Below are 21,330 nucleotides of genomic sequence, written 5' to 3'. Positions count from 1 at the left end.
TCGTATTCAAATTCTCTGTCTATCGACTTGATTCTCCAATTGAATCCTCGACTTGTCACACAAACTACAAACATTCGAAAGCTTACCCTGACGATCGTCTCGGTTGGATGGGAGCCGCCAATTTTCGGAAGTAGAAATGACCTTCTAAGTTCGTGACGAATTTCTATCCTGAAAATGCAAACACAAAAGAAAAAATATCGAAGAAATAATTATGCCGAGCCGTCAGTGTTGTCACAATATTTCTGAAAATAAAGCAAAGAGCTTATTGGATTCGGTACGAAAAATACACAAACGCCATGCACGTCTACTTCTCTCGTTTTCCTTTATTCTTTTAAAACTCTTCATTTCATATCTTTAAATCGTTTGATTTTATGTTTTATTTTATTCAACTTGATTCACTTTAGGTATTACATTTTTGATTTTTTTTCTCCCGTTTTTTTAAGGAGCCGTTGTTTTTATTAGTTTTACCATTATCGTTATCGTTATTATTATTATCATTATTATTATTATTATTCGGTGAATCTCGTTGGATTATACGAAGGAGTCTGAAAGTTGGTACGAGATTGAACTCCTCCGAAGACCACAAATCAGATATATTTTTATATATATATTCAACTGTAATTCGACGTTTCACATTCTCCGTCTCGCTTTGTGTAGGCCCTATTATAATAATAATACAATATTTTCCCCAATCGTAGATTCCTTATTGAAGTTTCTTATTTTTCTCTTATAAACGAACAAACAAAGAAAAAGAAAGAATATAAAACTACAAAACGAATGAGAGCATCGAGAATATTCAACGAATATAAATAAACCAGAAAATCAGTACGAATTGAGGTTAAAAATTCAGTATTACTCTTATCATTATTATTCTTATCACTGTTATTAGTGTTTAGTTTTTTCCTTGCATTTTTTTTTTATCTCTCGCATAATACAATGCTATTAATGCCAAAAATATACTGCCACACAACTGTGGAAATAAACGAGTATGTGTGTATATATATATGTTATTTCATGTCGTATAATTAATTTGTTTATAGATATCTACGAGTAGTAGAAACAACCCTTTGCATTTAGACCAGCTAAATATCGACATCGGGCAAACCGCGCCACATTAAAAATTGATAACATCCACACGCCGCGCTGCTCTCGCAATTTATTTATATACATATATATTTATTTTTATATATCTGTAGATATATGTATATATTTATTTATTCGTTGCTAGCCTACTTCTATTTATCGCAATATTTTAGATATATGTATATACATGTGGATATTCTCGGGCGTATTTTTCTTTTTTTTTTCTTTCTCACTTACACAGAATGCTTATCCGATTTGTCGTTTTTTTTTCTCCATTACACGATTATTTTTCGGGCACACTAAATTTATGTTTTTTTTTTATTGATTTGCGGATACAAGCGTTTGTTTTTTTTTTCGTCTCACTGTTCTATGCTTTGTTAATTATAATATATTCGTCTTTTCATAAACTCGTGCACAATTGTGGTTCGTAAATGATTTTCACTCTTAAAAATAACACTCCTGGAACATAATTTTGTCTGTTGTATTTGGTAAACTATTCTATATTTATCTTTTGGCTTACGCAATTAAAGGCCAAAAAGCTTGGAGGCAAATTCGGCGAATAATATTTTATTAGTTTTTCTTTAGATTTTAGTTTCCTCCTTTTTTGGTCTCCCATCGCGAGAGCCACGGTTATATCGTCGTTTGATTTTATTCGAAAATTACGATCTCACGATTTTACAGTATTCCTTCTCTTCCGCTCGGTTGCTCTCTCTCTCTCTCACTCTCACTATTATCCTCCCATCGTTCGTGCTCTTCATCCATCCATCCGGCTCGGTCGTATAAAATTATTATCGGCAATCGCGCGTTTTCGATTCGGAGAGTTGGTGAAAATTCAATTGCCTCATTTCTTCAAAGGAAAAACGAAACGAGAGACTATTTGTTCATCTGCATTTGACCAAAGTTCAAAATGAAATTTCATCACCATATTCTGGATTTTTATATTAGATCTACGAAAAATCTACTATTTTTCTTTACATCATTCGTCTGTAGGATTTTTTCAATACCTCCAGTTACGTGAGAATGGAATTCAATTCGAGCGAATCTCGCAGTGTGCCCTCAATACCCATCTTATTTTCCATGTACATCGGCTACACGAATTCGTTATTCCATTAAACCTAATTTAATTATACCTAGTGTGGCTACGTCATTTATTTTCTCTTGTTTCTTTTTCTCTCAATCCTTTGGTACCGTAAGCTCGTATCGGATTATTTTAATTATTTTTTTTCTATTTTCGTTTTTTTCTTCATTTTCTTTTACTCTGTTTATTAACAGTATTCAAATACCGAATGCCATATACGCGAACGGAGAACAGGGAGGGAGTTTCGGGGACTTCTGACAGTGGTTAGAAACATTAGCAACAATAACGAGACGGGTAGAGACGTTGATCGTTCTCCGTACAATTCCAATCCTGCACAATTCGATATATTATATATAATAATATATTTAGCAATGATATATTACTCACAAGAATATATTATTATAAATATATCCAAATATATAACATACAATCGTAAACAAACGTTATGAATAATAATATTATGGAGAAGACCGATTTGGATATTCCGGCCGAGTAGCGAGCGCGTCTCCGTTTTATTTCTTCAACGAATCGGCTTTGATTGAATTTTGATTGGCCGTGCGTTCGGAATTTTTGATTTCGTTTATTATTTCTTCTTTAAATATATGTATATTTTGTTTGTTCGTTTTATTCAAAGCCTTGGCAGTGCCGATATTAATACGTAACTGGTGGTATAGATCTATGTATATTTATATATAAATATATGCATATACCTCACATATATGTATACATAAACATGTGATATATTTACATGAGCATGATCAGGATGCACCTCAACATCGGCGCTCAATCGTACTCTCTCTCTCTCTCTCTCTCTCTCTCTCATTCGGTACGTTTTATCGCGTCCAACGATCGAAACAGTGGCAAACAGTAATGCTCCATCGTCAAGCATTCAGTTTGTCGAATTTTCACTGCCATTCCATTCGTTTAATGCTCATAAAAATAATCATAATAATGATAAGAAGAAAATTCTGTTTCGTCAGTGACGTTTGGTGGTCTCATTGCCCACAGTGTGGATGGGAAATGCTGTCAAGCTTTGTGATTCCCCTCGACCGTTCTATGCACCCCTATTTTCCTTGACCCTCCTGCCTCGTCCCATCCTTCTTCGTTTTCCACCTGATTTCGTGCCCGCAACGATTGCGTTTTATATGCATATTTCATCGCCACCCAACACTCCCGACATATATATGGATTTGGCGGCGCACACGCTGCGTGGATCTATGCACATAACCCCATTTAGCCTGATTAGCGCTTCAGACCGAACAATGAAATATCTCATCGTTCCTCGTCCCTGTGTTAGGTCAGCGGCCACTGTGCACTCGCATGTGTGACTGCGTATACATACAGGCCAATCGCTGTCGACGCACTGATCCATTTAACCGAAAATTTCGCATGCTTCGCCCCGAGATATCCTCGTACGAACGGGCAACAATGGACAAAGGCTCAACTCATAATATTCAATTTGTTCGTTCGCTTCTCTCTCCCACCTCTTTATTTTGAGCCTCCCTGTTTATTTATATTTACCTATGGTCATTCCATTTTGATGGATTTCAGTTAAAGGGCCAATAGCGACTCTCGCCAAAATATTCGTCGGTGCAATTTTTCGCTAATGAGATCTCCAGTTTGAAGGAATTTTCAATAAAATTATCTTTTATTTTCATTCAAAGGTTTCATTGGTATGAAAGTCAACTGCCCTTGCCTTTGGGATGAAAAGTCACTTTTTCGGAAACGATATCGTTCGGGTAATACAAATTCAAAGCTCTTTCTTTATCACTCTCTCTTTTGGTCGCCCATTCTTCCTGCCTTCCCTCGCTCTCTCGTTAGGATAATTCAATTGTAACGAACACTAGTGAAAATGGAAAATTCGTAAAATCGATACGCGAAGCTGCGAAGTCAAGGTTCATTGTTCACTTCGAATTTAAATGCCTATTTGACATTCAACTAAATATTTATTCCTTCATTTGATTTACTAGCATGGGAATGCGGATTAACGAACTGAATTTTAATTTATTGCATCCCAGTCGCCAGATTAGTGAACTACTTCATATCATTTCCGTTCCGGCGAACCGTACAATTTTACGATTAACGTATTTTCACGATAATTAACATTATGTTTCCGTGACTTTTTCAATACTAGCATCCCCTACTGCTGATAAATCCTCGAATGAAAAATACCCAGTTAGCTTCGTGCGTGGCCTCTAAAAACGACCAAAAATCGCGAAAATACTACAAACTATTTAATATTTCTCTATCTACATCATGTTTTCTCCTCTCACATCCTTCAACTGCGTAATTCGGAAATCCTTTTATCCTTAATTGTAATAAAATGTTGCACCAGGCGTTTCATTGTCATCACTATAATAATGGACGGTTTGAGAACAGTGTTGTTCTTATTCCCTTTGATTTCAGGAAATTAAAACAAAAATAAAATAAAATAAAGAATTTGGAGATAACAAATAACAGAATCGAAAAGAATGATTGAACTGTCAAAAGTGAATCGTCGGCGAATGTAACTCTAATTTCGTGTTGTAAATACACTACTTTCAACTATGTGCTTCGATTGCTATCGCTTCCTTAACGAAAATATTTTCATATGAAATAATAAGGACAATAACATTAGAAAATTTCAATTTTAATTACAATCTCACTCTCGAAATTTCTTTGACGAGGTAAGAAGATATGTTTTATTATGATTAGCGTAAAATGCCAAAAATCAATTTTGTCGAAGCCTCGCATATTTATATTAATTGCTGATTTATTTCGATAAATTATTGCGCAGCGTTGGAAATTTCTCGCGTGACTCGAGCACCTCAAATACCGTCAAATTTTTCTCCATTTTTCTTCCTTCTCTCCTTCCGTCACGTGACTCTCGGCCCCTGTGATATAATTGTAATTTCCAATTGGGACGTTTATATACCGAGCGAGGGTCAAAGCCACTTTTAGGCTGTCCCGTGGTCGTTTCGCGGTTTGGCAAACTTCCACACACAAACACACGGGCGAAATGGAAAAAAGAAAGAGCGAGAGAGACAGAGAGAAAGGGAGAGGGAAGCACCCTCGACGTTTTCGTGCTGACATCTTTTAACATGCAAACGAATAATGCGAGGTCACTATTTTATCCGGAATTCAATGCGACATGATATCACATTGATACTTCTACGGGTCGTTCGACTCGAAGTTACTTTTTTGCGGACAGTCGCGTCGTTCTCAAACAGAAATTATCCGAAAATACGAATTCATAGGGAAAGTTTCTTTTCATCCCAAAGTTGTGACTGGTACAGTTATTTTGACGAATAGAAGAGCTCCGCACACACGAATAATCCAGCTTCCCATTTCCCTCGGTATTTTTCAATGCGAGGAGCCATGAGGTAACTCAACCGAAAAGCAGCCGAATGAAAAATTCATCAAGTGCGAAAAATAGCGAGGAGCTTGCGTGCACTCCGACGACGAAAGTTACGATGCACGTTCTCATGTTTGCGTTTCCAGCGAGTCAGACAAATGACGTTTCATACGAGAGCATGTCCACTCTAGCGGCAAGTTTTCGTTGGGTCACTTACGGAAAGAGGAGGAGAAATGAGGGGAAATAGTGATGAAACGAGAATCCGAAAGGACGCACAGTCGAGCGGGGGCGCATTGAGACATAAATAATGAAATTTGTGATCCGTAGTTACTGAGAAACGAGGCTGAGCGAAAGAAAAGATTATGAAAAAGCGACCTTTCGATTCATCGTGTGCGATTAAAAATCGTTTATTCATATCACCCCGATACTCTGTATCCGCTGTCAATTAAATACGCAAATTAAAAAGTCGGGAGAAAAAACAATCTCAAGATCGTTCGAGGGAAGCCTCAAACGTGTCAATCTTTCGTCGATCTCCAATATTGTCCCGACTCATTGAACTCTGGATATGGATTTCTCGTGTACATAGCAGAGAGTTGACGAGTTTCCCCTGCGGCTGGCGCGCGATTCTCTGAATATTAAAACCGCACCGTATACGATCTTTTACTCGCAGTTTCAACCGCAACATCGTGCAATTTCGTCGAATATTAATAAAAGAAAACAAATTTCGTTCCCTTCGTTCTGTAAATTGGAGCATTGAAACTGTGAAAAAGCATCGCGAATAGAGTGATACAAATTTCTGGAGATCCGAGCTAAAAAATTCACTGAAACTTTTGCAAAATTCTCGAAACCCAACGTTTTCGTGGATTCTACTTTATTTTTCTTATTGTTCAATAATTCAAGTTTCTCGCAATCTCACATGAAAAGTTCCATAGACTTTATTTCCCAACCGAAAAGGGCCAAGGGCGAAGAATGAGGGAATAGAGTGAGAGAAAGAGAAAGAGAGAGAGAGAGAGACTCGGCATTCTCATCTCCACTCATCGCGTTAATCAATAATCCGAGGTACATTGTTGACATCGTTTGTGCATATATATAAATATATATATATCTACAATATATGCAAATAAACATATACATATATTTATATATATGGAAGAGAAGCAAGCGCCATAGATCGGAGATGAACGATATTAGCCAAAATTTCTACAGTTTTGGGGATCCTGTTATGGGCCGGAAGTTCCATAACGAGTCGACGAGTTTCATTACTTTTCGTATTTTTCTATAATCTCAAAATTATTCACGCAATAATCGATCTCATCGTGAGGGGGGGTAGAAAAAACGTTTCGAGTAGTGAATTCTCGTTTTTGTTATTATTTTGTTTCCAAGGAACGTTTGGGTCGAATAAAATTCGATTCGAGGATGGATGAGCGAGGGGGAACACGTATAGCGAGTGATCGTTCGTCCACGTTGAACTCGGCGATCGATGAAAGGGCAAAATGAAGTAATGCTTTCCTCGCGAATCTTTTTGTTGGTCGTTTCTCAGTTTTCTCTCGTTTCGCAGAGAATTTATTTCGTTTGTTTGTTTTTGTTTTGTTTTTTCTTATTCTTTGTTGGCCGGAGAGGAGTGACGAGGGGTCAGGACACTTGAGCCGATGTTTGTCGGTGTACCGAGATCGCGTGTGTCGGCGTGGGTCTCGAGGGCGAGAAGGAAAACCGAGTTGTGGAAGAGGTGGAGAAATAGTAAGAAAGAAAAAAAATGAAAAAAAATAAGTAAGAAAGAAAGAAAGGGAAAGGACAAAAAAACCATACCCGCACAGCCGCCCAGCAGCCCCGACCAGTATGTCCGGGATTCAATTAAGGTAAGGGCCACATACCGGCCCTCAAAAAAATAAAGCAAACAAATGATCGAGACAAAGTCGTCGCTGGCGAGAATTAATACAATGGAGATTGTTATACCTATGCGTATGCGTATGTCAATATAATGAATGAAAAAGACATTAAAAAAATAAACGAACCGGGATAAATGATGGAGAGGATAGTCTAAAAGCCTAAAAATCGGATTGAGACGTAGCCAGAGCACTCTCGGCCGTCTCCTCCCGCCGTCATAAGGGCCTCGTGACTTCACCGCATTCGCAGCGTGCCGGATGTCCTCTTCGATCCACCCTATTGCTTATCGAGTGGTCACTGAAAAAATAAGAAGACAAAGGTACGTTAAGTAGGAAGAGAAATAGCTGGAAAATGAGGAAAAAAAGATAAGGAAGAATTGAGCGAGCACCGATGCAACCTTTAGCTACGCCCAAAATGGACCATCGATTCTCATTTTCAAACTTTTCTCTCGTTCTTTTATTTCCAACCGAAAACGCTAAATGAGGTCTGTCCATTTTATACGTTACAAGTGATAATGCTCGTCGCCAAAAGGCACGAAAAATAATTACGGCGAATGTTGAAATGAGAATTCGGTCCCCAGGACAACTCACTCTCGCACTTTAAAAACTCTCGACGTCTCCAAGATCCGGACATATACAGGAGCCGTAATAAAAGCTTTGTAATAACGTGAACGAGGAGAATGGAAATCGCGATTCAAATTAGTGTCGCGGAGATTCCTCGGCCGAAGGCGAGCGGACCTTGTCGAGCGAGACCGGCACTCTTGGGGATCATTTTCAATGCTCGTCATCTCCATAATGTTATACATCTTTTCGGTACACGTACACACCGAGGGATGTACGGGTACGTATTTGATATACGTGAAGGTAGGAAAGTTAGGGCATAGTAACTCCAGGGCTCGAGGCGATGTTTTCCAATCTCGTCGCCCGTGAGAATAAAAGGGAACGAGACAATGAGAGAAAGAGGGAGGGGGGAAAGCCGACTACGTAGAAGTGAGAGAGAGAGAGAGCTTTAAAATATTTTAACCCAAATCCAGGCGAATGCCTTTTTTGATTATATATCCTGGCGATCCAGGGAGGAGAATAAAAGGTGGCCAAACCAGACTTGAGCCACATACAAAAGGTCCATTGTCGATTGCAGTTGTATGGGTAGGGTTCACTATGTCGAATAACCAAATTGTAGGACGGTTGATATTTCGAAATTTTTCAAGTTGTAACATCAGATTTGAGCAAAATAAGTCATTTGAAATTCTTATTTCCTATCGACTATTTAACAGATTACGCGTTTAATGGAATATTCCTTCTTTTAATTCGTATTTACTCGAAAATATATATTTCGATAGTTTTCATTTCGAATGCAATTTTTACAGGCCGCATATACGGACGTGAAAAGTTCATATTTTCGAATTCAAAATGGAGAGCAGTTGTTTTATAGACAGACCAGAATATAGAGTAGCAAAAAATCGAAAGTCAATATTTCGAGCCTATAAAACTTAGATATGCAGAGTAGCGATGCCTCGAAGAGGCGAAAGTCAAAATCCCGATGTTTGGAGTTGAAGATCGCCAATCTGAGTAAGTGAGTAAGTGTGTTTTGAGTTCCGCTGTGTTTCTTCACTTCGATCGGTCGACATTTTGGTGTTTCAGTATTTTCAACCCCAGTAATATTTAGTCTTTCGTTATTATATTTTCGAAACAGTGAATATTCACAGTATCGCTGATTATTGTAGAAATTTATGAATCGAAAGAGTGATAGTCGAATTTTCGGAAAATCGATATTTCAGTCGTCGTTCTCTGAGCGATTGTTGCATTCCATTTTCGACGTAAGCGTGCATCGAACCTTGTCGTTTCCACTTTATTTATTATCGACGTTGAAAGCTCTACTCGAATTCATCTGTCCCCATATTGTCACTCGAACTTTATAAACTCAAGATTTTAGCTCTTCGAAATTTTAGTCATTCAAACATTTTATCCCCACCCAAGGTACGGAGGTTCGGGAGGTCGCAGAAGCAACACGATGCGAGGGCGTCTAATGCGTACGAATTAATTGAAATCGGATTTGACTCTGGCACAAAATCCCGTGTGTGCTTGCTGGCTGATCGGCCATTGCAACCGATTTCCCGTTCATTTTGAAAATTCAGGAAGAAACACAAGTCGGAAATTCCTCGAAAATTGGACGGCATAAAATGAATGTTTAAAATTCCGAGAGGCATATGTACGAAGCCTCGACAAAATGGTGGTGCCTGAAACGCGAGCTTTTACGCGAAAGATTGGTTACTCCGATATCGACGTTTCAACTGCTTTAACTCGCGTACCTATACGACTCTATAAACGTACTTATGCTTCCACAGCAGTGGGTGTTTCCCACTATGATGGACGAGAGTGTATGTGTGTGTGTGTGTGTGTGTGCGTGTGTGTGTACATCGCATAGAAAGCTTCCTAGAAACCGCACGGGCTTATTATCCAACCTGTACCTGGGCTCTGGTGTTCCGACTATTCATCAATCGCTATATCCGATCGCATTAAATTAGAGTACCGCGGTTATGATTGCTCCGTACAGATTCATCCCCGACAGAAAATCCCTTTTGTCATGTCGGATCACTTTTTCTCATGGTAATTCTCTTCATTACCTTTGGTTTTTCTCTCCGCAACGGTTTATCGTCCACCATTTTGATATTTAGCTTGAAATCTTGAGGCTCAAATTGCCCGGGAACAATCATCCAATTAGCCGAGCTTTGCGTAGAGCTATTGAAAATAAAAAATGTATCTCAACCCACTTTGTAAAGCCGGAGTGATAACGCTGGGAGAGAGAAAGAGAGGAGAGGAACATTTTAATGGATGGGAAACCTTGAAAATTTAATACCCAACTGAACGCTTCCATTAGCGTGGAACTCGTAGTAGTAACGTTCGGTATATTATTCATCGGTCTTTTCAGTCGAAACTTCCTCGGCGATTATTCGCTCAGACGGTGTTACACGAGAGCACTTCGTAAAATCATTTCGGCAATGGGATTCTCTGAGGCGAATGATTACTTGATGCCAAAGTTCAAAGCATGGAATAAGAAAAGGAGGCAACAGCAGAGACTGCTGGGCCTGGGACGAAATTCGTGAAGGAAACTCAACAATTCATATTCTGATGAAATAATAATCGTAATAATTCACTGTCTCTCGTGCACAGTTATATAGGAAACGAGGAAAAATTCTCGGCCAAGTTCGCCTGATGGACGCTGAAAAAATGGGCGGTTTTTGCCCCGAGGAACTTGCTTGTTAAATTTTCCACAGCTCCGCTCGAAATTTCTCTACACTTTCGTAGCCAATTTCTTTTTTCAGAAGCCCCGAATAATGGTAGTTTTATAAACTCCCCCTAGGAAAATTGGTCAACGTGTGCCACTTGAATTCAAAGTGTAACGTCAGTTGGACGTTCTCGTTTTCTCGTGTACGTTTTTTTCACGTTCTCGTACAGCATCGTTGAACGATTTCCTTTAGGCAAACAGCGACCACCCACACAACCCACGCGCACACACACAGACACACACGCCGGTGGCGAGGAAAGAGTCGAGAGCCCGGAGCATAGAATTATCTGGCGCACAGCCAAAATTCAGAAGGTCAACACACGGACGGAACTTTTGGTGAGAACGAGGGACGATTCTTGGCTCTAGGCAAAAGGGACCTCGATACCTCAAAAGCATCCTCATCGAGGATATTCCTTCGCTTAATCCATGAAATTGCCATCGTTTCAGCCATCAAAGCGCACAGAAAACGAAATAACGATGCAATAAATAAGGATGAAAAACATAAATATTCCTACAGCCGAACGTCCCGGTTGTATAAAACTGGGGTAAAAAAATGGAATTTCTATGCGGAGGGCAGAAAAAAAATGATAAACAAATGAAAATGGATTTGTGGTGATGCATCAAAAAATGATGATCAATCGATTAACGAAACAACGATTTAAAGCTCGATGTATTACAACGCAAATGAACTCCCGGTGCTGGAACTTTAAAGCTCTTTGCACATAAAGCACACACACGATACGAGCATGTATCGTGAGCTCGCGAAGGCTTCACCGGGATATTTCATTTTTGCATATTTATGAAGAATTTCAGGGAACATTCTGTCACGTAGCCGAGGGCTCTGGCTCTCACTCTTCCTCACGGCAGGCAGCTTCTATCTTCGTGGAAACGAGCGTCAGTAAAATGAATAGCCTTATTAATAAACGAGAAGCAGATGTTTAAATTATAAAATAACGCTCGTGCATCGAGCAGCCAAGGTGTCAAGATAATAACAATGTTAACAGGACGATTATACACCGGGCTGCTCGGGGCGATGCGAATTTCCGATTTTATTTCTCAGTCGCTTCCAAACTTTTTCACTCCTTTTTATTCGTCTGTGCCGTGGGATTCAAACACGAATAAATCTCCGGAAAAGTTTTTTTCTATCAATCTAATCGGACGAGTTGAGATGCGCAAAGTTTCTACGGAAAGATTCGCTCGGACTCATAATGACCATCGGTTTTTTTGCAGTTTTATCTCCGTTTAGAATTCTTTAGTTTCTCAACAACGTGACTCGATCGTCAGGGAACGACCCCCAATATTTGGCACACTTTAGAAAATGATTCGCAAATTTCTAGAAATAAAATCGATTCGGATAACAAAATTGGCGGACCGTCTGGCGGTGAGCAAAATCCTCGAGGGAATTGCTTTTCAGCCCTGTGTTTGGCCTGCGATTGCTCGTGTAAAGGGAAAAAAAATCCCTTTGATCGATTTTTAATTTACATGAGTTACGGCCGAAGAATCGTGATCGCGCAGCAGCTTTTTCTAGGGCTTCACCAGCGTGGCGCGATGACTTTGATCTTTGAAAATTTCACGTTCCTCGAACGTAGTTTTGGAAAACTGATCCGATCCTCTCGGAAACAGACTCGAATAAATACTCAATCATTTGATAAAACAAATGGATCGTTTCAACCAAGGAGAAAAAATATCGAACACACACATTTTGTTAATCCCCAAATCGTTAATCGTCATTAACGAATATTTCATGTCTCTGTTCATTGTGGTAAGCTTATTGTGTATGATAAAACGATGCTGGCCCAAGACCCGAGACGTGGGAACAAAGTGCTCGACCCTGATACGAAACTCTCAGGGGTCACGCAATTCGTGCTCGCACGGAAGCTTTAATCCATATATGAGCAGACATTATGAGAGAAACATCAGCACCCTCGCGAATGAGACGAACACAACGCTATAGTGGCTTCAACAGGGTTGGAAATTCCGGCGGGCAATGGGAGGGAGCAGTCGGGAGGGGGCACATATTTTCTGTGTTCACGACACGCTACCAATTACTCACGTTGTTAGAATTCGCAAAAATATATATTTCTATTTATTCCTTTTTTGCTCGATTATATTGTACAATGCTCGTGCCTGGAAATGCCGCTGTCAGATTTGAAACGACAAATTGGATCGTAACTCGGCTGCACACAGTGTTTATCGTATTATTTTCCCTATCTTTTTCTTCCGTTTTTTATTTGTATTTACTTTCTTTGTCAAACTGTAAAAAAAAAAGTTGAAGCTGAGTGAACATGAGCGTTCAGTCGACGATCCGAGGACCGTAAGGTCCGATGAGGTCCTAATAAAATGAGGCGAAAGTCCGCGACGAAAACAGTAACGGTGCGAAAAATTCAACGTGAAGTTGAAGATCGATCGGCAAGTGCGACAAATTTGCTGCGCAGTGGATTATTCAGATACGTCAAATTGCGGAAAAGAACTCGATTATGTGCTTCAAGCAGGCTGAAAAAATTGCGCAAAATCTTTCGTGTATAATTATGCAAAGTGAGCCCTTCGTACACGCCCTCTCGTGCGGCGACGTGCCCCCGGACGAAAATTCATCGAATATTCATTCTTTCAAACTCCCCGGAGAAATTAATCGCGATGAAATGTACCGTTGGCTCATGACTCGAGAGATTTTCTTTTTATTTTTTGCTTTGAGACCTGAAATTAATCATCGGACAACGTTGTAGGAAGACGAATATATATTGGAGGTTTTATCGTCCTGATGGAAATTAATATTAGCCCCTTGAGAATAGGACGCTGCGCGAATCGTTTTCCCTCCTTCGCCAACAAGTTTCGACTATATTAGCCACCGACGCTGAAAGCCTTCCCCGACCAAAGTTTCCTTGTTAGAGATCCAACGCAACTTAGCTCGAATGACGAACAACTTCTTCGAATATTTACAAAATACACGAGAAGAGTATTATTAGTAAAATGCTTGAAAAACCGAGCGGGATTACGAGCTCGAACCTATCGACGAGATATTGCCAACTTTCAGGTTCCATCGGTCCGTCAATCGCTAAACAATCGTAGAGCAAAGTGTTTCAACCGAAAATGCCAATTTTTTATAATCCAATAAATCTGTTTACTCGAACAATGACACAAAAAAAACAGAATCTCCTCTGACCCAAATGAGATTAATCGCTCGCGGTGTCTTTGAACGGAGCGTGCTCTCATTATATAATGGAAAAACCGATTGAATTTCACGATATAATCGCGAAGCTCGTACAACTGTTGCCGAGCAAGCGACGCCGCGCTGTACCAGATGCGGTGCATCGATCGATCTTTTCGACCCGACGACACGAAGAATAATCATGCAATTCGCAAAGTTCAACCTCTCTTTATCGATGAAAAAACATAAACAAAATCACAACTGCAATCCGCGTCGTTCGAGAGATCGAAATTTTCCTTTTAAACAACATTTTCAACTCCTGAGAAAGCTCCTTTCATTTCCAATAAGTACGGTCTGCGGACTCGCACATGCTTCTCGTGTCGTGAGAAGAGAAAGCTCCTTGCACGGTGGAGAAGACATTTCTCGAAAAAGCCTCGAGGCGAGGGAGCTTTAAGGGTTTTGAGAATAAATTCCTCTTGAATAAATAATGGAAAGATCCCTTTATTTATAATCGAGTGAAGGTGGGATCGTACCAATTCTCAATATCGCGATTGTAGCCTGAAAATACACGAGTACTTAAGCAAGCACGTTTTTGACCTTTGACCCTGCGCTCGGAATTTGAGGAGTGCAGCGTAGAAGAAGAGGAAAGAGCTGACGGGGCGAAAATTCGTGCGGTCCCTTCCGCTTTGTATCATTGGGGAGCCGTCTTCGTTCCGGTGTTCCCTTTAAATTTACGGAATCTTGATTGGAGCTTGGAGCCGATCCAACGACGGCGTTGGGGGTGTTGAGGAAAAATATCGAGATGGAAGCGGTACAAAAAAGGCTGGACAAAAAGATTCCGCATGTTTCTACAAATGGTGCAAGGCCTGAACGGCCAGTGAAACGAGCATGAGACACGACAGAAGTGCTTATTCGGATCAATATATATGCACTGGGTCGTGTATTCCTAAAAGAAAAATATTGATTGTAGAAAAATTGAGCGAGCATTAGCTCTGCCGTTTTTGTCACGTTTTTCGGGCAACTAGAAATACCTCTACGACATGAATGAATATATATAAAAAAAAAAAAAAAAAAGAAAAAAGCTTTATTGCCCTACGATAAATATCAAATAGGTCGCGATACGGAAACGGGATAAATGAGCACGAAAAAAGCTCTCCATGTGCGCTTCTGACATACAAAATGGTTAAAAAGTATAGAAACAAACACGCTGGCTATAGTTTTAAATGCTCGCGACTTCACTGTCCATAGAAATGATAAAAAGTGCATGCATCGATTGTTCCTTTTCAATCATTCGAATATTGGCTGCATTTTAATCGGATGTATACAAGTTTTAAAAAGTGTTCAACAATGATTAAACCCCGCGATCGATTGGGCTCGAGTACCAAAGAAAAAGTTGATTTTTTCAATGCGATAAAAAAAGTAAAACAATAAGTCCGTGCGTTTTTTCAGTTCTCGTGACGTGTTTTGTCTCGTACATCGATAAATAAATATCCAAGTGAGTTTGTACAGGTATACCGGAGAACAAACGTGATGGCTCGTATAACAGGTATGTAGAGCAGTAATTTATGTGTAACGAGATATAGATACATCGAGAGGGTCGCGGCACGTAGTCATCGAGTGTGGCTTATTCTGCCCACGTGATACGAGCAGGTTGAAATACCTTGAAAATATGTTTCCAAGTTCACTAAGAGTTTCAGCAAAGCTTAGTGCGTGTGTCCGCTCGTATAAATCCAGCACCACGGTCACGGGGAAACGCTTTGGCAAATCGAACTCGCGAGTCGACATTAATTATTTTTCGAGCATAGTTTTCGCCCCTGCTGGCTAATGCGCGAGTAAGTGCGTTACTGGCAAGTAGCTGCTTTTCTCTCCTTTTTACTTAAATAATAATGTTACGGCGAGCAGCGACACGGGGAGGGGAAACATAAAAATAATAGTGGAGACACGTTCTTCTTTTTTTTCTCCTTCCCGAGACACAGTTTTATGGACTTTATACGATCGATGAAAAACACGCACTTGCGTCGTTAGCATTGTTCTTTTTATACTTCATTTCGTCGGAATTTTTCTCCGAGCCGACGGTCACTCGTAATTTTCATTTTTACAACGTTCCGCGTACTAATTTTGGTGGGACGATGTCGATGAATTCGCGGCTCACTGATTCGTAACGAAAAAATCGTTTTCATGTCGTCGCGAGGGTGAATTTTTCTCACTTTAACCCAGCTTAATTAGCGCGATCGGGATTTTTCCGGAACTTTAAACTTCCAAGAGCCGACTCATCGTTAACGCGATTACGTAAATTTAGCATTAAACATCGCGAGCTCGCACTCACGGAGAGCCATTAATCTTCTATCGCCTCTGCTTTTTGAGCTTTCCTGCGGCGAGCAAAGGTTGATAAGTAAGCTAAAGTCGTGATGGGGGCTAACGGCGAAGAAATTTCTGAGGTTAATTAAGTCTCGTCCCGTGGGATGGTCTTAAGGGATTCTGAGATCTTCGCCTGGCACGGGAGCAGCGCATATACACACGCGTACACTTTATCCATCCACGAACATCTAATCCCTTGTGTAACTCCTTGGAATTTCGAAAATTGGTGTACATTAAAGCTTTTACGGGGGCAACTCCAGCTGATGCAAAATAATGGAACACCACGACGCGGCTGAATATCGAGGAGACGAGCGAAACCGGGCCAATACATCGCACGATGGACCATTATTCTAAATAATTATTCCTCCAAGAGAGAAGCCTCCCGAGGGATCACTTTTATTCTACTTTTTCGAATCGAATTCGTCTTTTCAGGCGATATTTCAAGGGGAGTTCGCACTTCGCTCAGAAGTGGAGCGGCTTGTTTTGGCCCGTCGACAATTTAAGCTCGTGCTGGAACTCACGTTCCACGGGTATTTGGAAACAGCAAATGGTTTTTTTGGGTAGGAATCACCGGCGATCTATCGAGAAGGAACAATGTAATCGCGACGAACAAAAGCCCGAGCTTTCCGCCCTCTCTACAACCCTCGACCGACTATTCTCTCTCTCTTTCTCTCTCTCTCATTGTTCAGAGACTCGAGTTTGCACTCTCGTTCAAAACTTCCTGAAGCAATGAGTGTAATTCCGACGCTAATGAAGTCCATCGAACGGGCTTCGTTATATTACAACTCTCGTGTGTTTGCTTAACCACTCTTGTTCCTTTCTTGCCCATCAGCAACCTCCACAATCACCTGCCGTGGTTTCTACACCCGACACGCGTCAAACAATCATTTCGATTTCCGCAAGCAATGTTTTATTCTCCGATTCCTCCGGAAGAGAAATCGAAGAAAAAACGTCGGGGAAGAATTGACACTGAATGCGGGATTCTAACGCTCGTTTTTTTGTTACTCGAATCATTGCAATTCATGTCCGATCGAGTTTTCTCTGTACATGATTTATCTCGGTCACGAAAAAAACAACGGGAGCGAGAAAAACACGGTGGGTTTCGAGAACTCAAAGAATCGTTGTCGCTTTCCGTCATTTTATCACCGGAACCAGCATTATTCCCGTCTAAAAACAGCGGTTACTACTTCTTGCATGAATCATTCGAACAAACAAAATGATTGAACTCGAGCGATCTCAAAATCCCGTAGGAAAAAGGTCACACTAGGATTACTGGTCCGCTCGAATTACGTCACCGAAACAAAATTTCGAGCTTCAAATATCTGGCATTTCTACCATTCTACAAAAACTGTTACAACTCTTTTTTTAGGGGAGTTTAAACTCGGGGCAGAGCTGATTCGCATTCCACTCAAATAGATTTGAAAATAGCACTTGCTTCATCGTTAATATGAATTTTTGTGCTCAGCGAGTTTTGTAACTTGAACTTGATTTTTTTTCTCAAAATTTTCAAAGAGCTTCGTTCATGGGCAAATATCTTTAGATCATTGAAAACTTGGCTAATTTTTTTGGTTTTCTCGTCTCGTGATTTTGCTCTCACTATAGACGTCGGGCAACTCTCCAGGATCCCTGAAATTTGAGGGTTTTCAACGAGCCTGTCGTGAAAATTGCGAGGATTTGGAGCTCGGTAACAAATAAGAAAGTTTTGAGTTAACGGGGTAGTAGATGCGATGTCGAGGACGGAGTCGAGACTCGTGTGAGGTTGCAGTTGGTTGGTGCACATGGAGAGACACGCGGTGGCGTCGCCTTCGGCGCAAAAGCGTCATTAATATTCCAAAAGTTGGCGTTAACGAGTAACCATGTACGAACGTGATCGCCAGGTGTGTGCAAGTTTTCGTAACTTCCAAGTTGCGAAGAACTTTTAGGCAGGCTTATCGCGAATTTTTATCGAGGTTATAAAATGTTGATCGACGTTAAATCAACACGATCAGAGCAAAATCGGTTTGTATTATCTCGACCTTCAGTCATCTATAGCGAGAAATATTTTTCACCAAGTTTTTTAAATCAGGTCATCCCCAACTCTAAATCGGCTGCTGCTCCTTTGACCGAACTCGCTCATAGCTTCCGGTTTTCCACCGTTTTAACGGCCCCGTGTTGCAGTCAAAAGTAAACCTATTTTCACCTACTCCAATCACTCAAAAATGAAAGGACTCGAATGTAACTACTTCACGAAACAATGATTGATTACGCGCGCGTACGCTCGAGATTTTTTCTCGCCTTTCCTCAACGCGATACTCACACATTTACAACACGTACCTAAACACGCGTGCCTGGAACACTGAGAACTATGGATTCGAACTTGACATAGGTATATAGAGAAAGGCGCCACACCCTATTCGATCACGCAAACTAAAACATGTCTCTCATGGCGATTGAGGCGAATCCCTAACGTGTGCTCAAAGTGCCACAGGTCACGGGGTCAAAAGACCCCAACTTTATATGTACAGACGTAATATATGAATTTAACGCATCGATATATCGGGGGGACTGTAGAATACATCCCGATGGAATCGCCTTTCGTATTTTGCGTTGGTAACACACTCGATTTCATTCTATAGGACATATAAAAATGGAAGAAAATATGTTTGCCAAAGTTCCGGGAGTAACAGATGTTTCCGTCGCTTCCGGCCGCCTTTGGCTCCTTCGAGAGGAGGTGAAAAATGGCACATGCCAAATGCCTTTTTTATCGCTCTTTTCTCGTTTTCGTTGGCGTAAAACAATAATACGAAATCGTCCAGTACAAATGGGATTTGAAAATCGGGCTTTTTTTATTACTTCGAACTTGCCTCGCCGGTGAAATGCATTTTCAACATCCTGCTTGCTGTTTATGGCACGCGAATCCTCGAGCCTAGCGAAATAATGAAGTATAAATAAAAACAAGAGTGCGAAATTTAATTTACTCGGGCGCGCGCCGAGTGGAAAGCGCTTCGAGGCGAGAACTCTGAACGACTTTTCACCTGTTCACGTCCCCACCGCCATCGACCCTTCTCATTTTTTATTTCCTTCACTCCGGAACAAAGACGACGTAAACAAAACTGTGTATTCGCGACTGAGATTCCAGCTTTCGAACTCCGCAAGTTTTTCAGTAAACTGAAAAAAAAAAACGTAGAGTTCGAAAAACTTCACATTTCGAGTAGTAATTTCTTGACACATTTGCCAGTTTTGCAGACGAAAACGAGTCCGGAAAATGATCCCTTTCAAACCTCTCAACCGAACAAATTTCTCGAACAATGTGAGAACTTATTCGACGATGTAATTGCCCGATGGTTTCTTATATCACTTTATCATATGAATCAATATCGTTCCTATGCGACACGGAAATAAATGAAATTCGTTATGAACGAGTAATTGGGTTTGTTGGTTACGAAATATTGGCAATTAAGCATCGAGCACGGTAGTTCCATGTTCGTCAACAAATCCGAACGTAAATATGACCGAAGCCGTATACGTGCAGAGGAAAAGATCGATAGAGTTTATTCGCAAAGCCAAATTTGATGATTGGACCTTCAGCCGCATATCAGTCGAGGGGGCGATGATTCTGCGGAGTTGTTTGAACGAGGGTCGACCTGGCTCGAAACAGTTTTCAAAAAATGCCCGAGTGCAGGATGAAAAAAATAATGGTTGGTTAATTGAAAAAAAGAAAAAATAAATTATCCCTCGATGTGAAATGAGCGATAAAAACGGCGAGAGCAGGGCGAATGAAAAGTTTGTACTAGTCCAACGAGCCATTCCATTGGGACAGTGTCAAGCCTCCAGTAACATAATCAAGAATACCCGTGAGTCTAATTCGACCAACGAATTAACATTTCATTGCGGTTTCTGTACAAACCTCGTTTCGCGTCAGATTGTGTAATATAAAACATGTTGACACGAGGACTCTTGCATGGGCCGCTCTGTGTCGAATTCATCGTCTCACGAGCAAAAAGACTCTTCGTTTTTTTCGCCATTCGGTGGGGAAATGAATTTCTAGGAACTGGCTCAGTCACTTGTCTGTGTAAAGAATCGAGCGTATCGAACGATCGTGCATTTTGTTTTGCGTCAGAAAAACAAGTAATGAAAGAATGGGAATTATGAAGTCGAGCGAATACGACACTCGACTTTTCTGTTTGTTTTAATACACGAGCCCTTTTATTCTGACCTGGAAAAACGTATATGGGAAAGCACGAGCGAGCGAGTCAGCACGAGAATATACACGAGAATAAATTAATTCCAAAAATGCGCTCGCGTCGAATTATCGCACGAAGGTGTATAAAAGCGACGTGACGAACCACCACGAGCGTTCCGGCATAAAAAGCAACAGTAAAAGACATTTTGTTAAAAATTTCCGAGCCCCGTTTGAGAGCGGTATAGAGGAGAATCGCGTGAAAAGCCTCTTGAGCGTTTTTTTTTTTTTTTTTTTTTTTTTTTTTCATTTTAATAAGGGGAAAAAATTTACGGTGGATGCATTTTATTAACGAGGGTGCGAGGTACAAGCGCGTGTACACGATTTCGCAATTGTTTATCGGTGCTTTTGTGCCCCGCGACGTTTTTTCTTTTGTTTGTAAGAATACGAGACTCCCCGAAGCTTCTCGAGTTTTTCTTGCCTCCGAGGAAGCCGATTTTGCCTCGGGTATGAAAAAGTATTTTCGGAACTTGACACCCCGGTGTCATCGCGGAATATACATTTTCCTTTCCGGGCACGCATCATTCGAGGAAATCAAGATGGAGAAGCGAGTCGATACCGTCAGCGTGGAAGAACCAAAAGAGTGTAAATTTCCGGTGGCCACGTAACCGCGGGGGGGAACAAGATGCAGGCGCAAGAGTCGGAGAAACGGGATGGAAACACGTGTAGCGAAGCGTGCTGGAAATAAATAGAAGTGTGCACCGGAGGACTCGCTTAATCCAGAGCTTGATGTACGAGAGAAAGCTTCGTTGGTATTCCCTTCAAGTTTCGCACCAATTCCCTCGCCGCGCCCTTCTGCCAAGCCCCATCTAACTACCGTTTCCTCCCCTCCCTCTCTGCTGTACTAGCCTCCCACGTAGGTACGAACAGGCTTTACGTGTGTGAATTTGTCTCTGTGCTTTCCAGAGTGCTTCTCCGCCCCCTCGTTTCTCTCATTCGCACCG

At 40.8% G+C, this 21,330-nt stretch overlaps 1 protein-coding gene across 5 annotated transcripts in view; it reads right to left on the bottom strand.

Annotated features, from left to right (window-relative positions):
• Positions 1-21,330, bottom strand: part of Teh1 (tipE homolog 1) — a 304,821-nt gene that overhangs the window by 277,645 nt on the left and 5,846 nt on the right. For 3 of the 5 annotated variants that reach the window (XM_043423460.1, XM_043423461.1, XM_043423463.1), the window contains one exon: positions 306-7,676. The exons of the other annotated variants lie outside the window; for them this stretch is intronic. In XM_043423460.1, coding sequence (XP_043279395.1) covers positions 7,595-7,676 — 82 coding nt within the window. In that variant the 3' untranslated portion in view covers positions 306-7,594. Of the gene's footprint in view, positions 1-305; positions 7,677-21,330 lie in introns of those variants that run through there. 5 annotated transcript variants of the gene reach the window in all.

Source organism: Venturia canescens, chromosome 7, assembly GCF_019457755.1.
Source record: "Venturia canescens isolate UGA chromosome 7, ASM1945775v1, whole genome shotgun sequence".
Lineage (NCBI taxonomy): Eukaryota > Metazoa > Arthropoda > Insecta > Hymenoptera > Ichneumonidae > Venturia > Venturia canescens.
This window is presented reverse-complemented; position numbering and strand designations above follow the sequence as displayed.